This window comes from Notolepis coatsorum (genome assembly GCF_963971535.1).
Source record: "Notolepis coatsorum genome assembly, chromosome: 10".
Classification (NCBI taxonomy): domain Eukaryota; kingdom Metazoa; phylum Chordata; class Actinopteri; order Aulopiformes; family Paralepididae; genus Notolepis; species Notolepis coatsorum.
The window spans coordinates 130,184,474-130,209,009 of NC_140174.1; the positions used below are offsets into that span (position 1 = coordinate 130,184,474).

Below are 24,536 nucleotides of genomic sequence, written 5' to 3' on the forward strand. Positions count from 1 at the left end.
CTGTGGACTCCGGAACAGTAACTTGTGTACACTACAATATCTTGCGTGATCCTGGAGAATGGAATCAATACAATAGGTTTATTGTATATATTTGTTTTAAATCTAGGCATATGTTACTATAGGTGTCTAGATGTGATATGTATTCTGGCTGGTAATGCCCAGTCAGAAAGGAATTGAGAAGAAACACGGCAGAAACGCGGAATGGAATGAAGAATGCATAGATCTATCTATCCTGCAGAGTTAGCCCTTGTTTTATATATGATTGGAGCTATGTATGTGACCTGTATATTCTTTATAAACTTTAAAACTATGTTACAGTTAATGTGCAGTCGGAATGGAGGCAGAGTGCAGTCTCTGTTAGAGGGGGGGGGGGGAATGTGCTCGCTCTATCTGTGGCCTTGAGCTAAGAGCAGGCCCGAGCTGAGAGCAGGTCGGCACATGTTAACTCTTGCCTGTCCTGCCTGCATAGAGTAAAAACATATAACCAATGATTGGTACAAGTATGTGTATATATATGTACTATATATATATGTACTGTATTATACATGGATGTGTATCTGTATATATCTGTATATGTATGTACTATATACTCATGCCAGAAGTGTGAATTGCTTCCATGTCAATACTGTTTGGCCACTAAGGAATGTGAAAACAACCTTGGGCCTCTGCTAGTAACGAATAGGGATTTTCCAGCACAAGGTAGTCGGTTGCTCAGGTTACTGTGACGAATACAGGGGGAGGAGAATTCATCGGTGTGTAGTGTACGTTGGTTGGCTAGTGAAGTGACATCGCCGTGATGTCACTGTTTTTAGACCAATAGCAATGTGATGCCGGATCGATATAAAAGTGACTGCTCCAGCCTCGGAGCACAGATTTTCAGATTTTGCTTGCAGACACCAGGCACAAGCCGTGTTAGGCCTTTGCGATCTTAAGAGATGTGATGTTTTGTTTTATATAATCTTTTAACTAATGGACATTTTTATACAGTCCTTTTTTGTAATTTGAAATAAAGATGACTTTCTATAATTATCCATTGACTTCGTGGACTGATTCCGGCCAGCAATGTGCTCCAATGCCAGCCGACGCCCTGAGTTCCTATTGATGGTGACTATAAATGTACTGTAACCTAATACGGATTGAATCAATTGACTGGTTAATGCTTTTCAGCTAAAAGATATATTATATATATATATATATATATATATATATATATATATGCTATGTACTGTATAAATAATATACATGACAATGTTTGCTGTTTGCGGGTTCCGGTATCTCTGTGTCCGACGAACTCTGTCGAGTTATGTGGGAAATCGATCCGTCTAAATCACTGCAGGATTTGGATGGTCGATCCCGCTGGCGGAGGAGGAGGACAGGAGGTGCTGGGGCGTGCAAACAATGATTGCGTGTTAGTACAGTGGTAATACTTATTAACAAAGTAGTAATACAACCAAGCTTTCAAATGAGCAGTATTACAAGTCCTTTCGTAAAATGATGATAATGATGATGGTAATAATAATAATATAATATGTTTATTATAGGCATATAAGAGTTCTCCTAAGACATACATTCGGTTTATTACAAACAAGAAGAGATTAACAACTCTTCATGATTACATTTCATAGCAACTGGATATAACTAGACCAGTGACTTGAAGTAATCTAGACAGAAATAGTAATTGACTCGAGAACTTGGCGAGTTTAGCACCTCGCCGGGGGATATCGAGCGGCCACGGGTTTTATATCTCGAGTAGGTGATTGAGATATATAGAGACGACCTGTAGCTCTTAACAGTCTGTTATGCTGACTGTCACATCAGATAGAAAGTGAATGTATTCAGTGCTGTTCTAATAAACACCTATTAACATATAAACACCAACAGCCGTGTGTGAGTGAGTTCACGCGCTATACCTGTTTAGATGAGGACCGTATAGTCATCACAGAGGAAGGTACTGTAGCACACGAATCTTTTTTTTTTTTTTTTACTTCATTTTTTAGCGTTTATCGCTTTTTCTGGTCAAGCATGACCGACAGAAACAGGTTGAGTGGGATATAGAGCAGGGGAAGACACTCTGAGAAAATACGGCGAGTCCGGGAGTCAAACTCGTGTACCCCAGATCCGCGACGAGCACGGTTGTCCCCGACGCCGAAATAGCGCCGAGATACGCGGTGAGCTACGGGAGCTCGCCCGCACACGGATCTTCTTAACAGGGTGCAAACAAATTCACGTTCGTAGAAGACACGTTTGTGTTGAAATGCTAGTGAATTTGTTTGCATCCTATTACATATTATTTTTTTTATCTACTTTTTCTCCTTTTTTCTGTATTTTTCTCCCATCCCAATTTAGTCGTTATGCCAATGCCCGCCTCCCCTTCCTGGTCGTTGCGCGCATTTGCCCCCCACTTGCCGGTCTAGGGATGGTTGAAGCCTATCACACATGTCCCCTCCGATACATGCAGAGTCAGCCAGCCGCTTCTTTTCACCTGACAGCAAGGACTCTCACTGGGGGGAGCGTAACGTGTGGGAGGCTCACACTACTTCCCCCAGTTCCCTCCCTCGCTGAGCAGGCGCCCCGACCGACCTGTAGGAGTCGCTGTTTACAACGACCAGGATACACACCCCGCCGGCTTCCTACCTGCTGACACTGCAAATTGGTTAGTATGGACTACCGACCAAGCCGGAGGTGCAGCTGACAGCCGGATTCGATACCAGTATCTCTGCGGTGGTAGGCAGGCGCTTAGTCCACTGCGCTACCCGGCCGCCCCCTATTACATATTTTTCTAAAGATGATCCGTGTGCTCCTCCAGTAAAGATGATCCGTGTGCTCCTCCAGCAACCTTCCATGTAAAGATGATCCGTGTGCTCCTCCAGCAACCTTCCATGTAAAGATGATCCGTGTGCTCCTCCAGCAACCTTCCATGTAAAGATGATCCGTGTGCTCCTCCAGCAACCTTCCATGTAAAGATGATCCGTGTGCTCCTCCAGCAACCTTCCATGTAAAGATGATCCGTGTGCTCCTCCAGCAACCTTCCATGTAAAGATGATCCGTGTGCTCCTCCAGCAACCTTCCATGTAAAGATGATCCGTGTGCTCCTCCAGCAACCTTCCATGTACCGTAATTTTCGCACTATAAGCCGCACTGGACTATAAGCCGCAGGTGTTTTAATGTTTAATTACAGTCTTCCCACCAGCATTGGGACACAATACTGTTGGACAAATAACACGAATTAACTCATTTACAAGTTGTATTAAGTTTAGCAAATAAGGGAACAGATAAATAACATTTCAATGCAGTCAAAAAAGCAATATTTCGATTTTAACATTTTTGGGTTTGGTCACGTCGAGTCACATATAAGCCGCACCGTTATATAAGCCGCAGGGTCGAAAAATGGGGGGGAAAGGCGCGACTTATAGTCCGAAAATGTCGGTATTTTAATCCAATAAGCTATTCGGCACTGGGGGAATATCGTCCACACTTGTAGCCCGTGAGGTGGGGGTCACACGTGACGGTGTACGAGTAATAGAGGACTCCCTTGCTCAGCTGGCAGCTCAGCGCGTGTGTCCCTCGCTCGGGGAAGATGATGCACCTCCCCGCCATGTCGTTATACAGCACGTCCCTGTCCCAGACCTCCAGCTGCATGCGGTGTCCCAGCTCCACCGAGCCCAAGTCGTACGTCACGTTCCACGTCGGGTCGTTGTCGTCCGTCACCGTCTCCGTCTCCTCGTACACGCCGTCGTAGAAGGTCTTCACGTAGGCGTCCGTCTTCGTGAACGTGTCGGCCCGCAGACCGGCGGCCCGCTGGATCTCCAGCGTGAGGGTCCCTCTGCCGGCCCGTAGCGGGCAGCAGTTGTGATCCAGGTTGGGACCCGGGACGCAGTTCCTAGAACCCGCGCCGCCGTCGTCCGCGGGCAGCCGGTTCTCCCGGATGTACCCCGCGATGGCGCTCCTCAGGTTCTCGCCGACCTCCGGGTCGTCCGCCAGGCGGTGCAGGGGGAAGATGGCGTAGGAGACGACGTCCGGGTGGTCGCGCAGGCTGTTCATCCAGCTGTGGTAGGCCTCCGACGGATCCTGGTTGTACTGGATGTCGGGGAAGTACCTCTCCCCTCCGATCACCTCAATCTTGTGGGTCATGAAGCCCTGGTAGAAGCCCATGCTCATGTTCCCCTTCAGGAGGTTGTCGCACTTGTTGGAGAACGAGGCGTTGGCCGGGAGGAAGCCCAGAGCCATGCGGAGCTCCACGTTCAGGCAGTTCTTGATGTTGGACTCGGAGAAGCCCTTCAGCGTAGCCAGGCATGTCCTGAAGGCCGTGACCCATCTCACCTTGCCACCGAGATGGACCTGTACAGACGGTGTGGGGGGCACACACACACACACACACACACACGGTTAGATAAATAAATGGTGCATTTATATAACTATATTATCCAAAGCGCTTTACAATTTGTTCCTCACATTTTACCCATTCACTCACCAACGGCGGAGGCGACCGTGCAAGGGAGCAGTTAGGGTTTGAGTGTCTGGCTCAAGGACACTTCGACACACTGCCTGGGAGGAGCAGGAATCGAACCGGGAACCTCCGGATTACCAGACGACTGGTCTACCTCCCGAGCCACTGTCGCCCCATACTGTTATCTAACTAACAGTTTCTCATATTTTATATTCAGTCAATTATATTGTTTACTCTGTTAATCTTTTCTCATATGTATATTCAGATACAATTGTATTACCTATATCTATGTCTTTCTACTATTACCCTGCCCATACCTGTACCCCCCCCCTCCCCTGTGCTGCTATGACGCCCGATCAATAAAGGAATATCTTATCTCACAGGAACAGCCACAAACACAATGGGCCTCATTCATGAAGCGATATAAGATAACTAGCATTTCCTCTTATTTTGTTCTTACCTGGGATTCAGCAATGTTTTCTTATTGTTGCTTTTCTTTCAGGCAAGACCAAATTCTAAGAGTGGTCGAGAGCACTCTTACCCAGATAAGAAACTCTTAACCAGATGAGAAACATTTAAAAAAGCCTACCATTCCTAATAATAATACATCAGATTTATATAGCGCTTTTCCTAATGCTCAAAGACACTTTAGAAAACAAACAATGCAATACAGTTTTAGTAGATACAATAAAAAAAAATATATATAAAAAGGTGAGAGGAAGGAGTTCATCGGTTGAAAGCAAACCATTGGTCAATTGCCCCCAAATACCCCCAAATACGACTTTATAAACCCAGAACTTTTCAATAATAATAATAATAATTATTATTATAACTTATTGTGTGTTCTGCTTCTGAAATGGATTATATATTGCTGTTAGAACAGTTAGATGCTGGGCGGTTAGGTGGCGTAGCGGAGATTGCGTTCGTCACCAACCCCGAAGCTGTGAGCTGGATTCGCCAGCTCCGGGGTTGTCACCAGCTTGGCTGGCCGTTCACACTAATACAATTGGCAGTATTAGAGGGTGGGAGAAGCTGGCGGGGTGGGTCCGGGTCGTTGTAAACAGCGACTCCTACAGTTCGGTCGGGGCGCCTGCTAAGCGCGGATAGGACCTGAGTGGGATAGTGTGATCCTTCCACACGTTACGCCCTCTCAGGGAGGATCCGCGCTGCCAGGTGAAAAGAAGCGGTTGATTGGCTGGATGTGTGTCGGAGGAAGCACGTGATAGCCTCCACTCTCCCAGATGATCTGACTGTGGGGGGTAAGTGCGCAGCGACCAGGAAGGGATTGGGAATTGGCATACGACTAACATTGGGATGGGAGAAAATCTGAGGAAAATGGAGGGGGAAAAAGATTAAAAAAAAAGAACAGTTAGATGCTGGCTGCCCAGGCGTACGCATAGAACGCATATTTAGAACATCTCCTCTCTTCTCTGCTCCACAATTACAAGTTCTGAGCACACTCTGTTTTAGCCACAGGGACCTTTCAGAGAGAGATGACAGGTGACAGATCCAGTATTTCCCAACCTACTGCGCGATTGGTTCTTGACAAGCACGCAGTCGTTCAGTATTGACAAAGCCTACTTTGCTCGAACGATATATTTCGCACTATACAGTACGTATAAGTATAAATACAAGTATAAGTCTTTATTTGTCATCAGATTAACACACACACACATGCGATGAGCGACCCACAGGCACACACACACATGCACTGAGTCGCGAGTCATGAGACGTGTGTTTGTGTGTGTGTGTAATTTTGAGATCAGTCGCAAATCGCTTCCTGTTGAATGGATCAGACAGGGATCAGATGCCGAAACTCGGCTGTTTTACACACGCCTCATTCGCCTTATAAGGAGATGGCGGGCGTGTCTGTATGCAAATGCCTTGAGCGCGAATGCACATTTTAATTTAAGAATGAGTGGGATTGACTTCCAGTTCCGGGTCGAGTATGTAGGTCGCACTCTGTAAAGCTGCTTCTCCCGTTTTTTATATTTTGACTTTAAAAGCCTCTTTTTATACCCCCAATTCGGTTAAACCTGTACGTATATATCACCTTAGGTTTCCAACTAACTATATTGACTGAAAGAACCACAATGCAACCCAAGAAAACAAGCGAGACAAAGAGAGATGACGCTTCCACCGATATGGATTCCATTACTAAGCTAATCGGAGAGCTAACGCAATCCCAGATCAGACAAGAGCAATCCCAGATCAAGCTCACGAATTCCCATCTTAAGCTCAATCAATACCATCTTAAGCTCGAACACTCCATAACGATAATAGAGAGCACCATAACGGAAGGTATACGCTCCCTAACCAACCAGGTTGCCTCTAGCAAAGAATCTATCGAATCCAAAATCGAAAATCTATGGGCAACGGTTGGTGTACAGACCGATCGTCTAGACGAAATGGAAACCGGCTTGAGTACTTGTACTGCTAGATGCGAGGATATAGAAGGAATCAACGATAAGCTAATGGCTAAGATAGCCGACTTCGAATACCGACTCCGCCGTCCTAATATTCGTATAATAGGACTGGATGAATCCGTGAGTTGTGATCAACCCAATGTCTTGTTTGCAAAAGTACTGGTTGAAATTCTGGGACCGGAGATCCTCACTACGACACCCGAAGTGGATCAGTGTTACAGAATTGGTGCTAAAGCTGTAAATAACTCCAAGCCTAGAGTAGTTATTGCTAGCTTACGTCAAGTTGGAATAAAAGAAAGAATTGTTCGAGAGGCACGGAAGAGGAGTGGTAAACTGGCATACGGAGGGCACACAGTCTATTTCTATGAAGATTACTGTCCCAAAGTTGTGGAGCAGCGTTCCCGTTACAAGACCGTCATGCCCTTACTTTACGGTCAAGGTTTCAGACCGACCCTGTGTGTACATGTTTTTATTGGACTTCGAGATCCATTGACGTTTCGGGCACGTTCTGCCGGCCACTCACTCGATATATAGTGATTCCACCGCCGGCTTCGTCATTTGCTGTTGCTGTTGTTGACATATTGGAGGCTTTGGCCAGACATAATGGAACAGTACAGAAGATGCTAGAATGTCAGACGAGCTGTTGCACAGCGCCCTCTCCTGACACGATGGACTTGCACTTTTACTTTTACTAAAATGAAATGGAATGTTCTGTAACTTTTACATGCGTTCTGTTGACCACACACACAGCATAGGTCACCATCGGAGGAAACAACAGTCTTCACAGCGGAATATCGCCCTCCCCTGGCCTGGTGAACGTACTGCATACACGTATTTAACCCCTCCTTCTTTTCTTTTGCAATAATTCCAATGCCTTTTCTTTCTATTTCTTCTGCGTGTTTAAACTTAGCCAAGTTCTTATAAGGTTTAAGTGAATGTACTCTACTTTTGAGGCAACTTTTATTTTTTATCTCCTTTTTATTTTTAACGGGAGAGTGGCTAGCAGCCACTGAGAGAATAATCTACTAATGGTAGATTTGATAGTTTTAGACCCTATAGCAATTTGCATAGGGGAGTTGTGGTTGATTTGCTCGATATTGGGATACTGGTTAAGTATTTTAAAGGGTGGGAGGGGGGCGGGAATAGGGGATTGTATGTATTTTTATTTTATGTTTGTTTTTATGCTCAAGTTCGGATCTCAACAGGACCTTAACAGTTGGATATATATCTATTATAAAATGCTACTCCAGACGAATACAGGGGGTTTTAACACTTTCAGTGCCACCAGGTGGCGCCAGAGTTAGCGCTTGAATGCCACCATCCACTTTAATGTTATCGTTAATATCGCCTAATCTATGTTTAAAATTATGGCTATGTGTCTAATCTGCCTGTCGCTTATCAAAGAATCCTTTTCCAGTCAGTGCTGTCAAGGCAGATTGGTTTTTTATCGCTTCATTTCCGTTTGAGAGCATTTTGAAAAGCACCCGTTTTGAGGTAAAAAACAGTCCATTCTGGGCCATTCTATGATAATCGTCTTTTACTGGAATATTCCAGAACATTGATATTTGTCTGCCTATTTATGAATCGTTTTCAAATAAACGCTAGATGATCAATATTATATGTACACGCACGCCCATTCGAGCCGCGCACGGATAATCGCTGTGTTCTTTTCCTCTTGGATTTTTACAGTGAAACCGATAGAGGACATTTCACAAAACAGCTTATATCTTCATCAAAATGAGTCTGATTATCCTAACACTGATAACATAGATTCCTTACCTGACATCAGATGGTATCCAACTGGTATATTCCAATTCCTGATCACCATTCGAAAAAATCGATAAGTGTATAGATCCAACGTGTGTACAGTAGAACACATGATTCCGCGGGGCTCAGAGGATCCATAATAAACTGTGGTAACCCCGGCTGCATCAGTACACTGGAAAATGTGGAGTACAGGATTTTTTCCCCCATCCATTTTCATTGAGTCCATTCCAAAATCCCTTATGTCATCTGGGAGACGATAGGGGGCGCTTTTTTCCACATCTGATCGCCCGCGGCTCTCGGGTAGACTAGGGTAGGCTCGCGTGATGCAATATGATTCCAGATCGCTAAAAAAAATTAAAATCCAAGAATTCTCGTGAGTGGCTTTCAACGAGATATTAATAATTCCGAGAAAACTTGTGAGTGGCATAGAAAGTGTTAATATACATCATAAACGCAAAAGCGTGTTTACATGGATGAAAAGACAACAGGTTGATGTGGCTCTTTTAAGTGAAACGCATCTTTTATTGGCTGACAATGTAAAGCTGGCGGATAAAGTATATCAAAACATAAGCTACTCCTCCTTTGGCACTAAATCCCGTGGTGTAGCTATAGTAGTGAAACGGAAGTTGAATATTAAATTGTTGGACGTATGGTCTGATGCAGATGGTCGAGTAACTATTGCTAAAATAGATTACTGTAACAGGAAAATTGCTTTGGTAGCGGCTTATGCCCCTAATGTTTATGACGCTAACTTCTACGATTCACTCACTAGAGCGATGTTAGATCTCCCTGAGTATTCATTTATAATTGGTGCAGATTTTAATGCCATCTGGGATCCCTCGATTGATAAATCTAGTCTCACCACATCCTATGACCAGAAACAGGCCTCTACGCCACTACAGGCCTGGTCCAAGGATACAGGAGTAAATGATTTGTGGCGATCGCTCAATCCAACGGCGCGAGAGTATTCCTTTTTCTCAGCAAGACACGGGACATTTTCTAGAATAGATTATGTTTTTGCATCCCCGGGCCTAGACTATTTGATAGCTTTGACGTTGAATTGGGGCCCATTGCACTGTCGGACCACAATTATTTACTCCTAAAGGGCTCATTCAGTAGAATGACATCCCGAGCCCCAAGATGGCGCTTTAACTCGACACTGTTGAAAAACAATGAATTCAACCTGCAATTCAAAAATAAACTCAGTGAATTCCTGCAGTTTAATGCGGGTTCGGTACAAGACCCCAGAACTTTATGGATATCAGTAAAGGGGGCGGCTAGGTGGTGTAGTGGTCTAAGGCACTCGCCACCAGTGTGGAGACGCTAGGATTCGCGTGTTCGAATCCAGCTCTCCACATTGTTTTTCAGTTTGGCTGGTCGTCCGCAGTAATACACATTGGCCGTATTACGGGGAGGGAAAACTGAAGGGTGGGGATCGAACGTTGTGAACAAGCGACTCCTACAAGTCGGTTGGTGCGCCTGCGCAGTAGAATCAGGAAGTGTCGGGGGCAGCGTGAGCCTCCCACGCGTTACTCCTCGACACTGAGAGGTCGAGCTGCGCAGGTGAAAAGATGCGACTGCTGTTACCTCAAGTACCGGAGGGGACTTGTGCTATGTATGACTTAGTCCACATTGCAGCCGGCTTGTGGGAGGCAAGAAACAGCGTTCGTGACAGGGGAGGGTTGAATTGGATGATACGAAATTGGGATGGGAGGAAAATATAGAAAAATGGGAGAAAAAGTGGATCAAAAAAAAAAATGGATATCAGTAAAGGGTTTTATCAAGAATAACACTACTATCTTTGCCTCCAACCTCCGCAAGAAACGTCTATCCAAATTGGTAGAACTGGAAGTGCTTCACTCTTCGTTGTTCTCCTCTTTACAACGCAACTACTTGTGTCAACTGGAGTCTCAAATTAAAGTGTTGAAAAAGGAGATTAACTCCATTTTAAGACAACAATCTGAATTTCAAATACGCAGAACAAGACAACATTATTACTTTCATGGCTCTAAACCTAGTCACCTACTAGCTATGAAGATACGATCCAGTGAACAATTTGCTGATATCCCTGCCATTAAGGACCAACAGGGAATTGTTATTACAGACCCCAAAAAAATCAACGAGACTTTTCGTTCCTTTTACTCAAACCTGTACAAGTCAGAAGTGATCTTTGATCATAATAAACTGGATAAATTCCTTGATCAAATTAACTTACCTCAACTTTCAAAGGAAGACTCTAAACGGTTAGATGCACCTATTACACTAGAGGAACTTAGGGAGGCTATATCTGACTTGCAAAGTGGTAAGGCCCCTGGCTGGGATGGCATTCCACCCAAACTGTACCTCTCATGTTGGGATGTAATTGGACCCCTATTACTTGATATGATTCTATACTCAGTCAAAAAGGGGAACTTCTCCAGGGATATCAATATGGCACTCATATCTGTCCTACTTAAGAAAGATAAAGACCCCACCAAATGCGGTAGTTATAGACCATTAAGCCTCCTCGGAACCAATCTCAAGCTGTACGCTAAGGTACTAGCCATCCGACTTCAAAAGCATATGACATCTTTAGTTCACCCTGATCAGACAGGCTTCATAAGAGGCCGCCTGATCACGGATAATATTAGACGGTTACTGCATGTGATAGATTCCAGCAAGGATGCCGTGCCTCCTACAGCTGTATTGTCCTTAGATGCGATGAAAGCCTTTGACAGGTTGGAATGGTCTTATTTATGGACAGTACTTAGAAGGATGGGGTTAGGAGATGGGTTCATTCATAATTTATGATCAAAGTACTATATACAGATCCATCGGCCATGATTTTAACAGGTCAATTCTGCTCCCACACTTCCCTGTGTCGCGCTCATCCAGACAGGGTTGTCCTCTTAGTCCCGGACTATTTGCTCTATCCCTAGAACCTTTAGCACAGTACATAAGACAATCCCAGTCCATAGCGCCAATCTCAATTAAGGGCACACAGCATCGCATTAGCTTATATGCAGACGATGTAATATTGTTCATGCAAAACCCTACCACCTCCCTACCTCATCTTCTCAAAGTAATAGATGATTTTGGCAATCTATCGGGATTTAAGATAAACTGGCCAAAATCGGCCTTCCTTCCACTTAATGTGACTGCGAAGGCTACCACCCTCCCAGCAAATATACCCATGGTAGAACACTTTAGATGTCTTGGAGTTGAAATATTCCCCACTATAAGCCAAACGGTGAAGTATAATTATTCCGGATTGCTAGATAGGATCACAAATGACTTCGGCAGGTGGTCAAAATTTAAAAACTCATTACAGGCCCGATCGTCAATAGTTAAGATGAATGTTTTACCCAGAATTAACTTCTTCAGCTCAATGTTGCCGTTACCCCCCCCCCCCCCCCCCCCCCCGTTGGTTACTGGCAATAATTACACTCCGCTGCATGTAAATTTATTTGGAACAACAAACGTCCACGAATAAAAAGATCCACTGCACAGAGAAATAAAGCCGACGGGGGTTTAGCCTTTCCAGACTTCAACTATTACTTTAAAGCGTTCTCTTTAAGACCACTGATCACCTGGTTTGATTCTCAAGCGGTATCCTGGAGACCATTAGAGGAGAACATAGTGGCCACAGATTTCACAAATTATTTTATGACAAGGAGACGTCGAGAGGCTTCGTCTCTGACTTTTATCGCCACTTACTTACGTCCTCATATAAGGTCCTTCCCCTAGACTCGGTTTGGAGGAAGTATATCCCAAACTTGGAAGTAGATTTTGATTGGGATGCAGTCTGGGCAAATGTTCGGCTATCATCACGCAACCCAGATCACCAACAGATTAATCTCAATTTTGTTCATAGGACTTACCTGACTCCAAAACGTTTGCACCTAATGGGTCTCAGACAAGACTATCGATGCTCCTTGTGTTCAAACGGTGCTATTGGTACATATATGCATATGTATTGGGAATGCCCTCCTGTTAAGATTTTCTGGGAAAAAGTAACCACTCAATTATCAGAATTTTTATCTCTGACCATACCTACACTGCCTTCTATATTGTTATTGAATGATGTTTCTCAGTTATCGACCTCTGTACATGTAAAGAGACAAATTTTGGCCGGTCTTACGGCTGCCAAAAAGTTGATAGCGTCACGCTGGATTCAGAGCGTGACGAGCGAGCAAGAGCACATGTATTGTATTTATTATTTTTATGTCTTTTAATCTACATTAATTTTGACTTAATTACTTGTTGTTATTATTATTTCTGTCGTTGTCCTGTGATTTATCATTGATTATTACTGTTACTGTATTGTTTGTCTAGTTTCATGTTAAAAAAGGGAAAATAAAAAACATTTGTTAAAAAAAAAAGAATGAGTGGGATTCATCATGCAACAGACCTGGGTAAGAACAGATTTGGACGTTAAGAACGGCTTGATGAATGTCGCGCTGGCTTTTCTTATTGTTCTCTTAACTCATTGACCGCCACGTTGGGAACGGGATATGACTATGTTTGCAGGGCTATAACTATATATATATTATAGCTATGGATGCAATAATAGGCGGCTAGGTGGTGTAGTGGTCTAAGGCACTCGCCACCAGTGTGGAGACGCTAGGATTCGCGTGTTCGAATCCAGCTCTCCACATTGTTTTTCAGTTTGGCTGGTCGTCCGCAGTAATACACATTGGCCGTATTACGGGGAGGGAAAAACTGAAGGGTGGGGATCGAACGTTGTGAACAAGCGACTCCTACAAGTCGGTTGGTGCGCCTGCGCAGTAGAATCAGGAAGTGTCGGGGGCAGCGTGAGCCTCCCACGCGTTACTCCTCGACACTGAGAGATCGAGCTGCGCAGGTGAAAAGATGCGACTGCTGTTACCTCAAGTACCGGAGGGGACTTGTGCTATGTATGACTTAGTCCTCACTGCAGCCGGCTTGTGGGAGGCAAGAAACAGCGTTCGTGACAGGGGAGGGTTGAATTGGATGATACGAAATTGGGATGGGAGAAAATATAGAAAAATGGGAGAAAAAGTGGATCAAAAAAACAAAAAAGCTATGGATGCAATAATATGGCCCATTTGGCATCGAGTATCTTTCATTCAAGATGTGAAAAAGAAAAAAATTTCCATCCATGCGTTCCCGTTTTATACCGTGGTGAATATAAGTATGGTTTTAGAGCGGTTTAGGGTAATTCCTGGGAGGCTAGTAATAGGCCGTGACGCATATTATACTTAATCCATTGGCATTTCGTCCCTATACACGCTACAATAAAAAATTCAAATGCATATGATCGGTGTATTATGTTCCATCATGAATGCATGAAAGGGGGGGGGGGTATTTTCTGATTAATTGATTGTCAATAACGGCATTTGTTAGTACAACAGCATACGCTGATCAGGGCGATGGCTATGAAAACAAGGCACGATCAAGCAGAAATTGACGTTAAATTGCTCTTACCTGTGGCCGGTGAGATTCCAAAAAGAATATTCCAATTATTTGATTGCCATCCGGTAGATCGTATGTCCATTTGGCTCACAACATAACCCACCACAGCGTAATGAATCGGGGGTCCCGAAAACAATTCAATGCGATTTGGTAAAGCTCTCGGTCCAGGCGACTAGAAAACTCCGCCCGGAGGAATTTCAATGACACACAGCCACATACACAGAGTCTCAAAGGGAGTGCAAGATTGGCCGCATACCACCAGGCGGCGGTTTTGGACTTTTGCAATCTCAGACTCATGGTTACACAGGCTCCCTGGATGGATAACGATTGGAAATAGCGAATAAAAGAAATAACGATCAAATAACGTATATATACGTGGTTGACGTTCAACGATTGGCGGAATAACACGTATTAAATCGTTGTTGGTGGCCATTGAGTTAACAGACAGGTAAGCGAGAATATAAGAAAAATAATAAGAGAGTATTTTTGAATGAGGCCCAATATTGGATGCCATTTGAGGGAATACAATACAATGATAATGTAGAACATACGGTTATCCATAACCATACTTATATGAGTATAGCGAGCGCTCTGCTCTCTAGTGCAGGGGTTCCCAAACTTTTCAGGCCGCGACCCAAAAATAACGGTGTCAGAGAGCCGCGACCCACACTATTATAGGAGGTAAAATATATATATATTATATATATATATTTTTTTTATAAATGGAAATGTATGGTTGAAACATGCACACGTTCAAACGCACACACTAATTGGAGGCTTTTAACCAGGGCCGGACTGGGAAAATCATTCAGGCCAGGAAATATAGTGCAAAATATAGCCCCAGTCAGGCCACTTCTTAAGCAGGGGGTCTGGGGGTCCCCCACCAGGACATTTCTTGTTACAAAGACTTAATTTCCTGCATTCTGGTGCAGGCATTTTTTTATTTGTACCCTTTAAATGCCAGTGTTTGTGATGGCATCACACATTATTGTTAAAAAACAGGCTAGCATATGTATGATTAGCAACAACACTGATTTTGATGGCTTTTCAGTTTTTTTTTATTGTGAGATTGAAAATAATACAATCTTTTATTCAACTTCAGCCCTGATCATAACACCACATATTAATTGTATAATTCTAACCCTTTAAATGCCAGTGTGTGTGATGGCATATTTTTGCAATATATCAAATGCAAAGTAGATTTTTCTGGGGGGGATTATTACAGGCTAGCATGTGTCAATGATTAGCAACAACAGTTTTTTGTAAAGGTCCCGCCTCCACCGATCACATGCGGCTCCTTTTATGTGTGTGTGAGAGCAAGAGAGAGAGAGAGATAGTTCTCCAACTTGTGTGAGTTGCAGTGATCTCCTGATTGTTCCCCACCTAGGTTATCTAACTATTGCGCTGCTGCAACTAGAAACACTGTCCTGGCCTGCTTCTAAGTTCAGTGGCCTGACTGCAAAAAAAAATATATATATATATTATTTTTTTTGGATTAAAATTTTTTTTTTTTGGAAATCATCTGGCGACCCCCCCCCCCCGCGGCGGCTCGCGACCCTCCTGTGGGTCGCGACCCGACTTTGGGAACCCCTGCTCTAGTGGAACTATCCCTTTATCCAATCTAACAATGAATAATTTTTCTCCACATGTACACATCCATCCGCCTGGCCACACCCACATCCGCTCCTCTACATAAGCGGGGTCGTGGCCACACTAACAGCTCCTTCCCAAGTCTTTCACCACCGAAGGCGAAGACCACGGGGTCCTCAGTGAGTCAGAGCAGAGCACTCGCTATACTCGTATAACTATGGTTATAGGATAACCGTATGTTATATTATCGTATAGCTTACGCTCTGCTCTCTAGTGGAACACAGGAGCTGAGCAGAGCGGAAGCTCGACAGATGTACCCGCTGAGGCCCCCCACAACCATCAGAACTCGGGGAGGACCCGAGTCCCCGGACCCCCCTAGAGAGGGAGGGAATCGGATCCGACTGTGTGAAGAGGGTTTAGCACCTCAAACTCACAGATCGTGGGACTTACCTTCACACAGAAGGACCCGCGACCACTCAGGCGCGCATTCCACATGCCACTAGGGAACGAACGGGAAGAAAAACACCCCCGTCACAGCCCCCAACATCACGGGGTCAGAGGTCAAGAACCCAACCCTGTGGCAAGGCCGTAGCAGCGGAGGAGGACCCAGCCCCAGGAACAGCCTGAGGGCCAGGTGTCACCAGACGGTCACTGGTGACACCACCCCCCACATCGCCAGCGTATCGGACAGGGCCCAATCCAAGAGCAGGCCCTTCCCCCCTACAGCACGCCGCCCTGAAGCACTCCACAGAGGCTACACCGCCACAATACTGTGGGGCCAGTCGGCGCACCGGGGAGACAACCCCCAAGAGGTTGATCCCTCAATCCCGGCAACAGGCCCAAGAGCATAACTCGACCTGTGCCCGGAGCACTGCTGACTAGACAGGCGCCTAAGGGGTCTACTGTGAAAACAGCACCCCGGCGGAAGGGGCGTTCGGTATGCTGTGCACCATGTCGCAACCTCCACAAACCCGACCCCTGAGAGAGGTCGAGGTCCAAGAGAAGGCTGACATGATTGGCAGACGTCATGAAAGGTGTGGGGGCACACTCGCGGGCAGACGGGGTCAAGCCTGGCCTTAACCCGAGAGTCGACTCTGCTACCAACACACCGGGGAATCAACCACCATCCTACATTTAGTTTAACAGGAGGCGGTTGTTCCCTTAACCCCCCCAAGAAAAAACTCAGAAACACAACTGTGCATATACACCAGCTATACAGGGAGTACAAGTGTTTCAGTTTTCAAAAAGGGGTTAACCCAGGCCAACAGGTCGATGAGAACGAGTCCGGACCTGGGCCCAGCGGACTGGGATACACACAGGGATGCCAGAGGGGTTCAATAGAAACCTCCTCGACAGCCCCCTCCCAGCCATGCCCAGCAGGGGAAGGGAGGGGCGAAAACAAATGGAGAAGGACCAGTCCCCTTAGCACAGCGCAAGGTACAACACAATATGGACCAAGCACACTGAAGGACAACTCGTAGTGACATACCTATGACACACACATCCATAACATCAATCCCTGCGACGCCCGGGCCGACCTGGCATTTTCCCCCCGGAAAAGCACAAAGTCCTTCAGGGTACCAGAACAGCAGATCTGCGCCCTGGCGGACAACGGGTTAACTAACCTGATCCGGCGCGACCAGAACCAGTCCCGTGTCCTAGTCACGCCGCCATCCCCAGTCCTAAGAGGGTGGTAGGCACGCGTGTCGATCCAAAATATGGAGGCAACAAGAAAAACTATTTTCAAGAAAATTGTCCTACTCCCTAAGCAAACGCACAACCCCACAGCTAGGTGAGGGTTATACATCGTATCCCCAATATATAGTGAATAAACACACGTTTTGTAACAAAAAACAGTCCCTCACCAGGAGGGACTTTTTTATTTAATAACAAAATCATATGTTGGGGGGGGGGGGGGGGCAGGGGTAAACAGGGGAGTCACTAGCGGCGCCTGCCGGCCCAGCAGCGGCGGCGGTGGTGGCGGAGGCAACGGTCGCGGTCCTCTGCCGGCGTTGCTTCTTCCGGACATCATCGGTAGCATCGGGTCGGGGGAAATGGGGGCTGGAGCACGGAGCGCTCCTCCTCCATCTCCCAGCAGGCTGCCGTCATCTGCTGCATGGCCGACCTGAATAATCCAGCATCGGAGAGGGGGGCCGTGAGCAGCAGAATCCTCCTCTGTTCCGGCACCCGCGCCTGCTCCAGCCAAAGATGGCGCTGGGCGAGAGTGGCCAGGGCGCGCTCCTTCCCGGCGGCTATCGCCTGCAGCTGGGTTAGGTGCAGGGTGGCTCCAGCCGCCAGGGCGTGAAGGTACCGTTGATGGTCATCCAATACCGACCCGCCCGCCATCAGCCCCGACATGTAGCGCGCTAGCTGCGCGATGTTGGAGGTCGCAGCTAGGCTCTGAGTCGCGGCGATGTACACCTGGTTACTCCAGTTAGCCAACTGCCTAGCCGATTTCCCCTGGGGAACCGGCTTTCTTAACGGCTCCCACACCATTTCGGGACAAAGTATGGATGCCATCGGGCTATCAAGTCTAGGGATGCCCCCCGGACCCCGGTTCTAAACGGGAACTGGTATTAAATTAGAAAAAAACTGAGTATTGATAAGCTCCGACGTTATCGGTACTGCTATCGATACTCTAGAAATTATTATTACTATGAGTTTTTTTTTCGAGGAATTTAAACGTTGCAAACTATCTCTCCTCTCTCTGTCTGCACGAGAAGCGAGCCGCAGCTAGCCATTATTTCTCACACTCACACATACACACACCGGTACTTAAGGGAGGTGCCAGTCACACAGACCGAGCTCTGCGCTCGTCATGGCGGAGAGAGCAAAGCGCTCGAAAGTCTGGGTACACTTTACGAAAGTCGATGCCGACGACACACGTTGCCACAAGTGCAATAAAACATTTGCAATACAAGCAATTTCTCAAAACATCTGTTGTCAAAACATAATATTAGTCTGCAGAAATGCGCCGTTTTCGACTGCTTTGCTCGCAGTGTTCCATCTCCATCCACGTCCACTGCAGGTAAGCCTAGATACGGAGTTAGATAGGCTAATAACGAATTATTATGAATAGGCTAATAAATAAAATATAATTGCTTAGCTAATTGTTTAGCTACAAATATATTAGAAAGATGAAAGATCTTCAGGCTGAGGCTGCAGCCACCATGTCCCAGCCCACCCCTCCTCCCTCTACCACCACTGGTCCCAGCAAGCCCAAAGTCCCTTCACCCTAGCAGCTAGAGGAAGGATGACAGTGTCACAGCCTCTACTAATAACATGGAGTATTGAACCGTTTTTAACAGCTGGGTATTGGGTGGGACATTCTGATTTAAGAACTTTCTAAATAAAATAGAAAGTCCCAAAATAGTTAATTTATCTGACTGCTTGTATTAATTGATAAAAAAAAGTAGCCATGTGCAGTAATATAGTTATATAAAAGAATAATAAAGCAATGTCGATTCTGTTCTTAATCATTTTTTTTCTTAATCATGTATTTTTTGCTAAATAAAAAAGAACCGATAAGAGTATCGATAAAGTACCGAACCGTTAAGCAGTATCGATAAGAGTAGTAGTATCGATAAAATCCTAACGATACCTATCCCTAATCGAGCCGAGGCACCCCATCCTTTAGCCCCTGGACCAAACCCACCACCCGCGTGACTGGCACGTAGGCGGGGGTAAGGCCAATGATGCGGGAGATTACCTGTCCCTGTGCCACGTAGGCCTCCATTGCTGGGAAGAATGGGCAGACAACGCCCGTCTCTCTCACAGGACGACGTTGCCAGAGATGACCTATGATGTCATCAGGAACAGGTGCCGGCAGTGGCTGCGGCGGCCGCCATGAGTTCGGGGAACAAGGCAAGCAACTCCCCTTGCGTACCTCCCTCCGCGTCACTCGCGTCCCTCACATACGGGAGGCTGCCTTGGGCACCAACTTCCGACGCAGCAGATAGCTGGGCATCTTGTCTCGGGGTCGGAGGTTCTAACCCAACCCTGGAGTACAAGGGACCACAAGGAGACGCAGCACTCCCTGCCACTCCCCGAGGGGGAGAGTGATACGTCTCTACTGGGGCTTCGAACAAGAGAGCTCCCATGTAATCCTCAGTTTCCATCGGAAATGGAGAAGAGGCATGAGAACTCTCGTCCGGCTCCAGCGCAACACTAAAACCAGGCCGTTCGCCCCTGCTGCTCACCGCCTTACGACAAGAGCGAGTCGAGGCGAAGAGTCTGCGATGCAAATCCTCGGCCACCAGAGGAGCTGTCGGCCTATCGGCCGACTGTCCGCTAGCGGGGGAACCAGGGCCGGAACCCGGCCATCTCACAGGAGATGGAGGCTCAATGGCCCCTCGGCGAGGCAAACTCACCACCGGGCGCCGCCCAGGCATATCTGGCTGCCACGACCGCGGAGCCAGAGACGCCTCACGACGCACGGAGGACGCGGCGATAGTGTAACGTTGCGAGTGTCTAGACCCTCCGACGGTGAAGACATTATCTCTTAGTTTTTTTCGTAAAATTGCGAGAGAAAAAAACAAAGATACAATGTCAACGTAGCTCCTTTCCAACAACTATTTCGGCACTAAACTTAAAGTGGTGTATACAGGCACTTTACGGTGGTGAAAATAGGGAAGGAGCTGTTAGTGTGGCCACGACCCCGCTTATGTAGAGGAGCGGATGTGGGTGTGGCCATGCAGATGGGTGTGTACATGTGGAGAAATTCTTTTTCATTGTTAGATTGGATAAAGGGATAGTTCCACTAGAGAGCAGAGCGTAAGCTATACGATAATATAACAGAGGTGGGCAACCCTTTCGGGCACGAGATCTACTCCAAGGCTGAACAGATCTACCATCACCAGCCAAGCAGACTCATCATAGCCTAGCTAATTATAATAAAGTATCCATATTTAATCCATATTTTTATAATAATGTGTAAATTCTTGTCTGGGGAAATGAGCATAATGCACATTGATATTATGAAACAATAACAATAAGTGATGGGAACTGATGATGGTTGCCCACCTCTGATGTAGAATATGGCATAGAAACCATGTGCTTAAACCTGGGTTTCCACCTCTTTCATCGCTTATTTAATTATATTTGGAATTATTTTTACCATCTATTTATTTTCATGCTTTTATTTGCCAACTATTGCAGTGCACCGTAGTGTGTCATTGACAACGCGCCAATTCCCTTTTCCTGGATGGAGATAGTGAAGCCTACTGACCTGGTGTATGTAGTGTGTCCCGTACGTGTCTATCAGCCGTCTGTACAGAGCTCTGTTCTGGCTCGTATTGACACTCAGCGGGAGCCTCTGCAGATGCTTGGTGAACTCCATACTGAGCTGCGGGTGGTCGGCTAGCCTGTAGCTGAGACAACGAGACCAATCACAACACAGTGTCATGTCATCTTAACTCTTTCATGGCCATACGCTTCCCCCATCGTTCACCGTCTAGCACCAGCTTTTCATGACCATTTTCATGATATTTCATGATCTTTGCGGAGCTATTGTATATTCTATATTATAGCTATGTAGACAATAGTATGGCTCATTTGACAAACACTATTTATAGTCCAACATGTAAAAAAGCGTTCGTTTCTACACACTGTAGTTTGTAGTTTATTACACGCTAAACATCGTCCATTTCCAAGATAATCCAGTCTTTTTCCATAGATCGCGAGATAGGACGCATTATATGCAATAGGCCCGAATCATTCTGGTTGATTCCCTGAACCCTCAAATACTCCCAAATAAAAGGTATATAACATGTACATATAAAAATCATCAGGGGGGGGGGGGTCGTTTTAACTCAAAACTGTGATCGTGTTTGTCAAGCATGTTTTACGTCCGGTAAAACATAAAACTGTGATCGTTAGAAAAACATGTTTCAGGTTCGGTAAAATAGACATAGAATATACCTTACCTTAGCCAGAAGGTATTCAAAAAACCTTTTACCGATTACCAGTGTATATGTCTATTAGGGCTGACCCCTATTAGTTGATTAGTCGACTAATCGGTCGAAAGGGGCCGTAGTCGACCAGCCAAGTACCCTAAAATACCCCAAAATACCCCAAAGTATACCCCAAAATACCCCAAAATACCCCAAAGTATACCCCAAAGTATACCCCAAAAGACCCCAAAGTATACCCCAAAATACCCCAAAGTACCCCAAAATACCCCAAAGTATACCCCAAAGTACCAGAAAATACCCCAAAATACCCCAAAGTACCCTAAAATACCCCAAAATACCCCAAAATACCCTAAAATACCCCAAAGTACCAGAAAATACCCCAAAGTACCCTAAAATACCCCAAAGTACCCCAAAATACCCCAAAGTACCCCCAAAGTACCAGAAAATACCCCAAAATACCCCAAAGTACCCTAAAATACCCCAAAATACCCCAAAGTATACCCCAAAGTATACCCCAAAGTACCAGAAAATACCATAAATACCCCAAAGTATACCCCAAAGTACCAGAAAATACCCCAAAGTACCCTAAAGTACCCCAAAATACCACAAAGTATACCCCAAAATGCCCCAAAATACCCCAAAGTACCCCAAAATAGCCCAAAGTACCCTAAAATACCCCAAAATACCCCAAAGTATACCCCAAAATACCAGAAAATACCCCAAAGTACCCCCAAAATACCCCAAAGTACCCCAAAATACCCCAAAGTACCCCAAAATACCCCAAAGTACCCCAAAGTATACCCCAAAATACCCCTAAAATACCCCAAAATACCCCAAAGTACCCCAAAATACCCCAAAGTATACCCCAAAATACCCCAAAGTACCCCAAAATACCCCAAAGTACCAGAAAATACCAGAAAATACCCCAAAATACCCCAAAGTACCAGGAAATACCCCAAAGTACCCCAAAATACCCCAAAATACCCCAAAGTACCAGAAAATACCCCAAAGTACCCCAAAGTACCCTAAAAGACCCCAAAAGACCCCAAAGTATACCCCAAAATACCAGAAAATACCCCAAAGTACCCCAAAATACCCCAAAGTATACCCCAAAATACCCCAAAATACCCCAAAGTACCCTAAAATACACCAAAATACCCCAAAGTACCCCAAAATACCCCAAAGTACCCCAAAGTATACCCCAAAATATCCCACAGTACCCCAAAGTACCCCAACATATCCCAAAATACCCCAAAGTACCAGAAAATACCCCAAAATACCCCATAGTATACCCCAAAATACCCCAAAGTACCCCAAAATACCCCAAAGTACCCAAAAGTATACCCCAAAATACCCCACAGTACCCCAAAATACCCCAAAGTGCCTGGAAATATACCACAAAGTACCACAAAATACCTAAAATGAAAAAACTAATGTGTAATAGTGTGTAATAGTGTAATAGTGTAATAGTGTGTAATAGTGTAATAGTGTGTAATACTGTAATAGTGTAATACTGTAATACTGTAATAGTGTGTAATAGTGTAATAGTGTGTAATTGTGTGTAATAGTGTGCTAGTGTAATGGTGTGTAATAGTGTGTAATAGTGTAATAGTGTGTAATAGTGTAATAGTGTGCTAGTGTGTAATAGTGTGTAATAGTGTGTAATAGTGTGTAATAGTGTGCTAGTGTAATAGTGTAATGGTGTGTAATAGTGTGTAATAGTGTGTAATAGTGTGCTAGTGTAATAGTGTGTAATAGTGTGCTAGTGTAATAGTGTAATAGTGTGCTAGTGTGTAATAGTGTAATAGTGTGTAATAGTGTGCTAGTGTAATAGTGTAATGGTGTGTGCTAGTGTGTAATAGTGTGCTAGTGTAATAGTGTAATGGTGTGTAATAGTGTAATAGTGTGTAATAGTGTGTAATAGTGTAATAGTGTGCTAGTGTAATAGTGTGTAATAGTGTGCTAGTGTAATAGTGTAATAGTGTGCTAGTGTAATAGTGTGTAATAGTGTGCTAGTGTAATAGTGTAATAGTGTGTAATAGTGTAATAGTGTGTACTAGTGTAATAGTGTGTAATAGTGTAATTTTGTGTAATAGTGTGTGATAGTGTGTAATAGTGTAATAGTGTGTAATAGTGTAATGTGTAATAGTGTGTAATAGTGTAATAGTGTGCTAGTGTAATAGTGTGTAATAGTGTGTAATAGTGTAATAGTGTGCTAGTGTAATAGTGTGCTAGTGTGTAATAGTGTGTAATAGTGTGCTAGTGTAATAGTGTGTAATAGTGTGTAATAGTGTAGTAGTGTGTAATAGTGTAATAGTGTAATTTTGTGTAATAGTGTGTAATAGTGTGTAATAGTGTCTATTACACTATTACACACTATTACACTAATAATGGATTGGATTTATATAGCGCTCTTCATGACACCCCAGTGACCCCAGAGCGCGTACAGAGTCCATTATTCATTCATACACAGTCATACCGGTGGTGGTAAGCAGACTCACGGAAGCGGAGGCGACTCACGGAAGCGTGGCGATTGATTGATTGATTGAATTGATTGATTGATTGAAAAGTTTATTAACAGATTGCAGAATGGGTACAGTACAGTACAGCTCAATACATACAATTGTTAAGGGGATGCAGACCAGAGAAAGACTTTCGTCTTGTTTACATCAGGGTCCCCCATTTTCAATTCATCATAACATATATGACATACATGACATACAGATAGACAGTACTGCTACATCTATACATTTATGACATATCAGATTTGCAAATACAGTACTGTTTGTGATACAAAAGTGTCCAGAAAAAGAGTGTATATACATTTGGCGTAGAAACTGTACATTGGAGGAGGTTGGGTGGGTGGGGTGGGGTTGGGTGGGTGGTTGAGGGCTGTACATTGGAGGTGGGGGGGGGGGGGTTGGGTAGGGGACACACACACATTTTACACTGTACATTGGA

General features: G+C 45.0%; 1 protein-coding gene across 1 annotated transcript in view; it reads right to left on the reverse strand.

Moving 5' to 3' along the window:
* Window positions 1-1,513: 1,513 nt before the first annotated feature.
* Window positions 1,514-24,536, reverse strand: part of prf1.5 (perforin 1.5) — a 71,486-nt gene continuing 48,463 nt past the window's right edge. The window contains exons 4-5 of the mRNA XM_084322461.1: window positions 20,891-21,032; window positions 1,514-4,338 (exon numbers count right to left, since the gene is read on the reverse strand). Coding sequence (XP_084178587.1) covers window positions 3,445-4,338; window positions 20,891-21,032 — 1,036 coding nt within the window. The 3' untranslated portion in view covers window positions 1,514-3,444. The remainder of the gene's footprint in view (window positions 4,339-20,890; window positions 21,033-24,536) is intronic.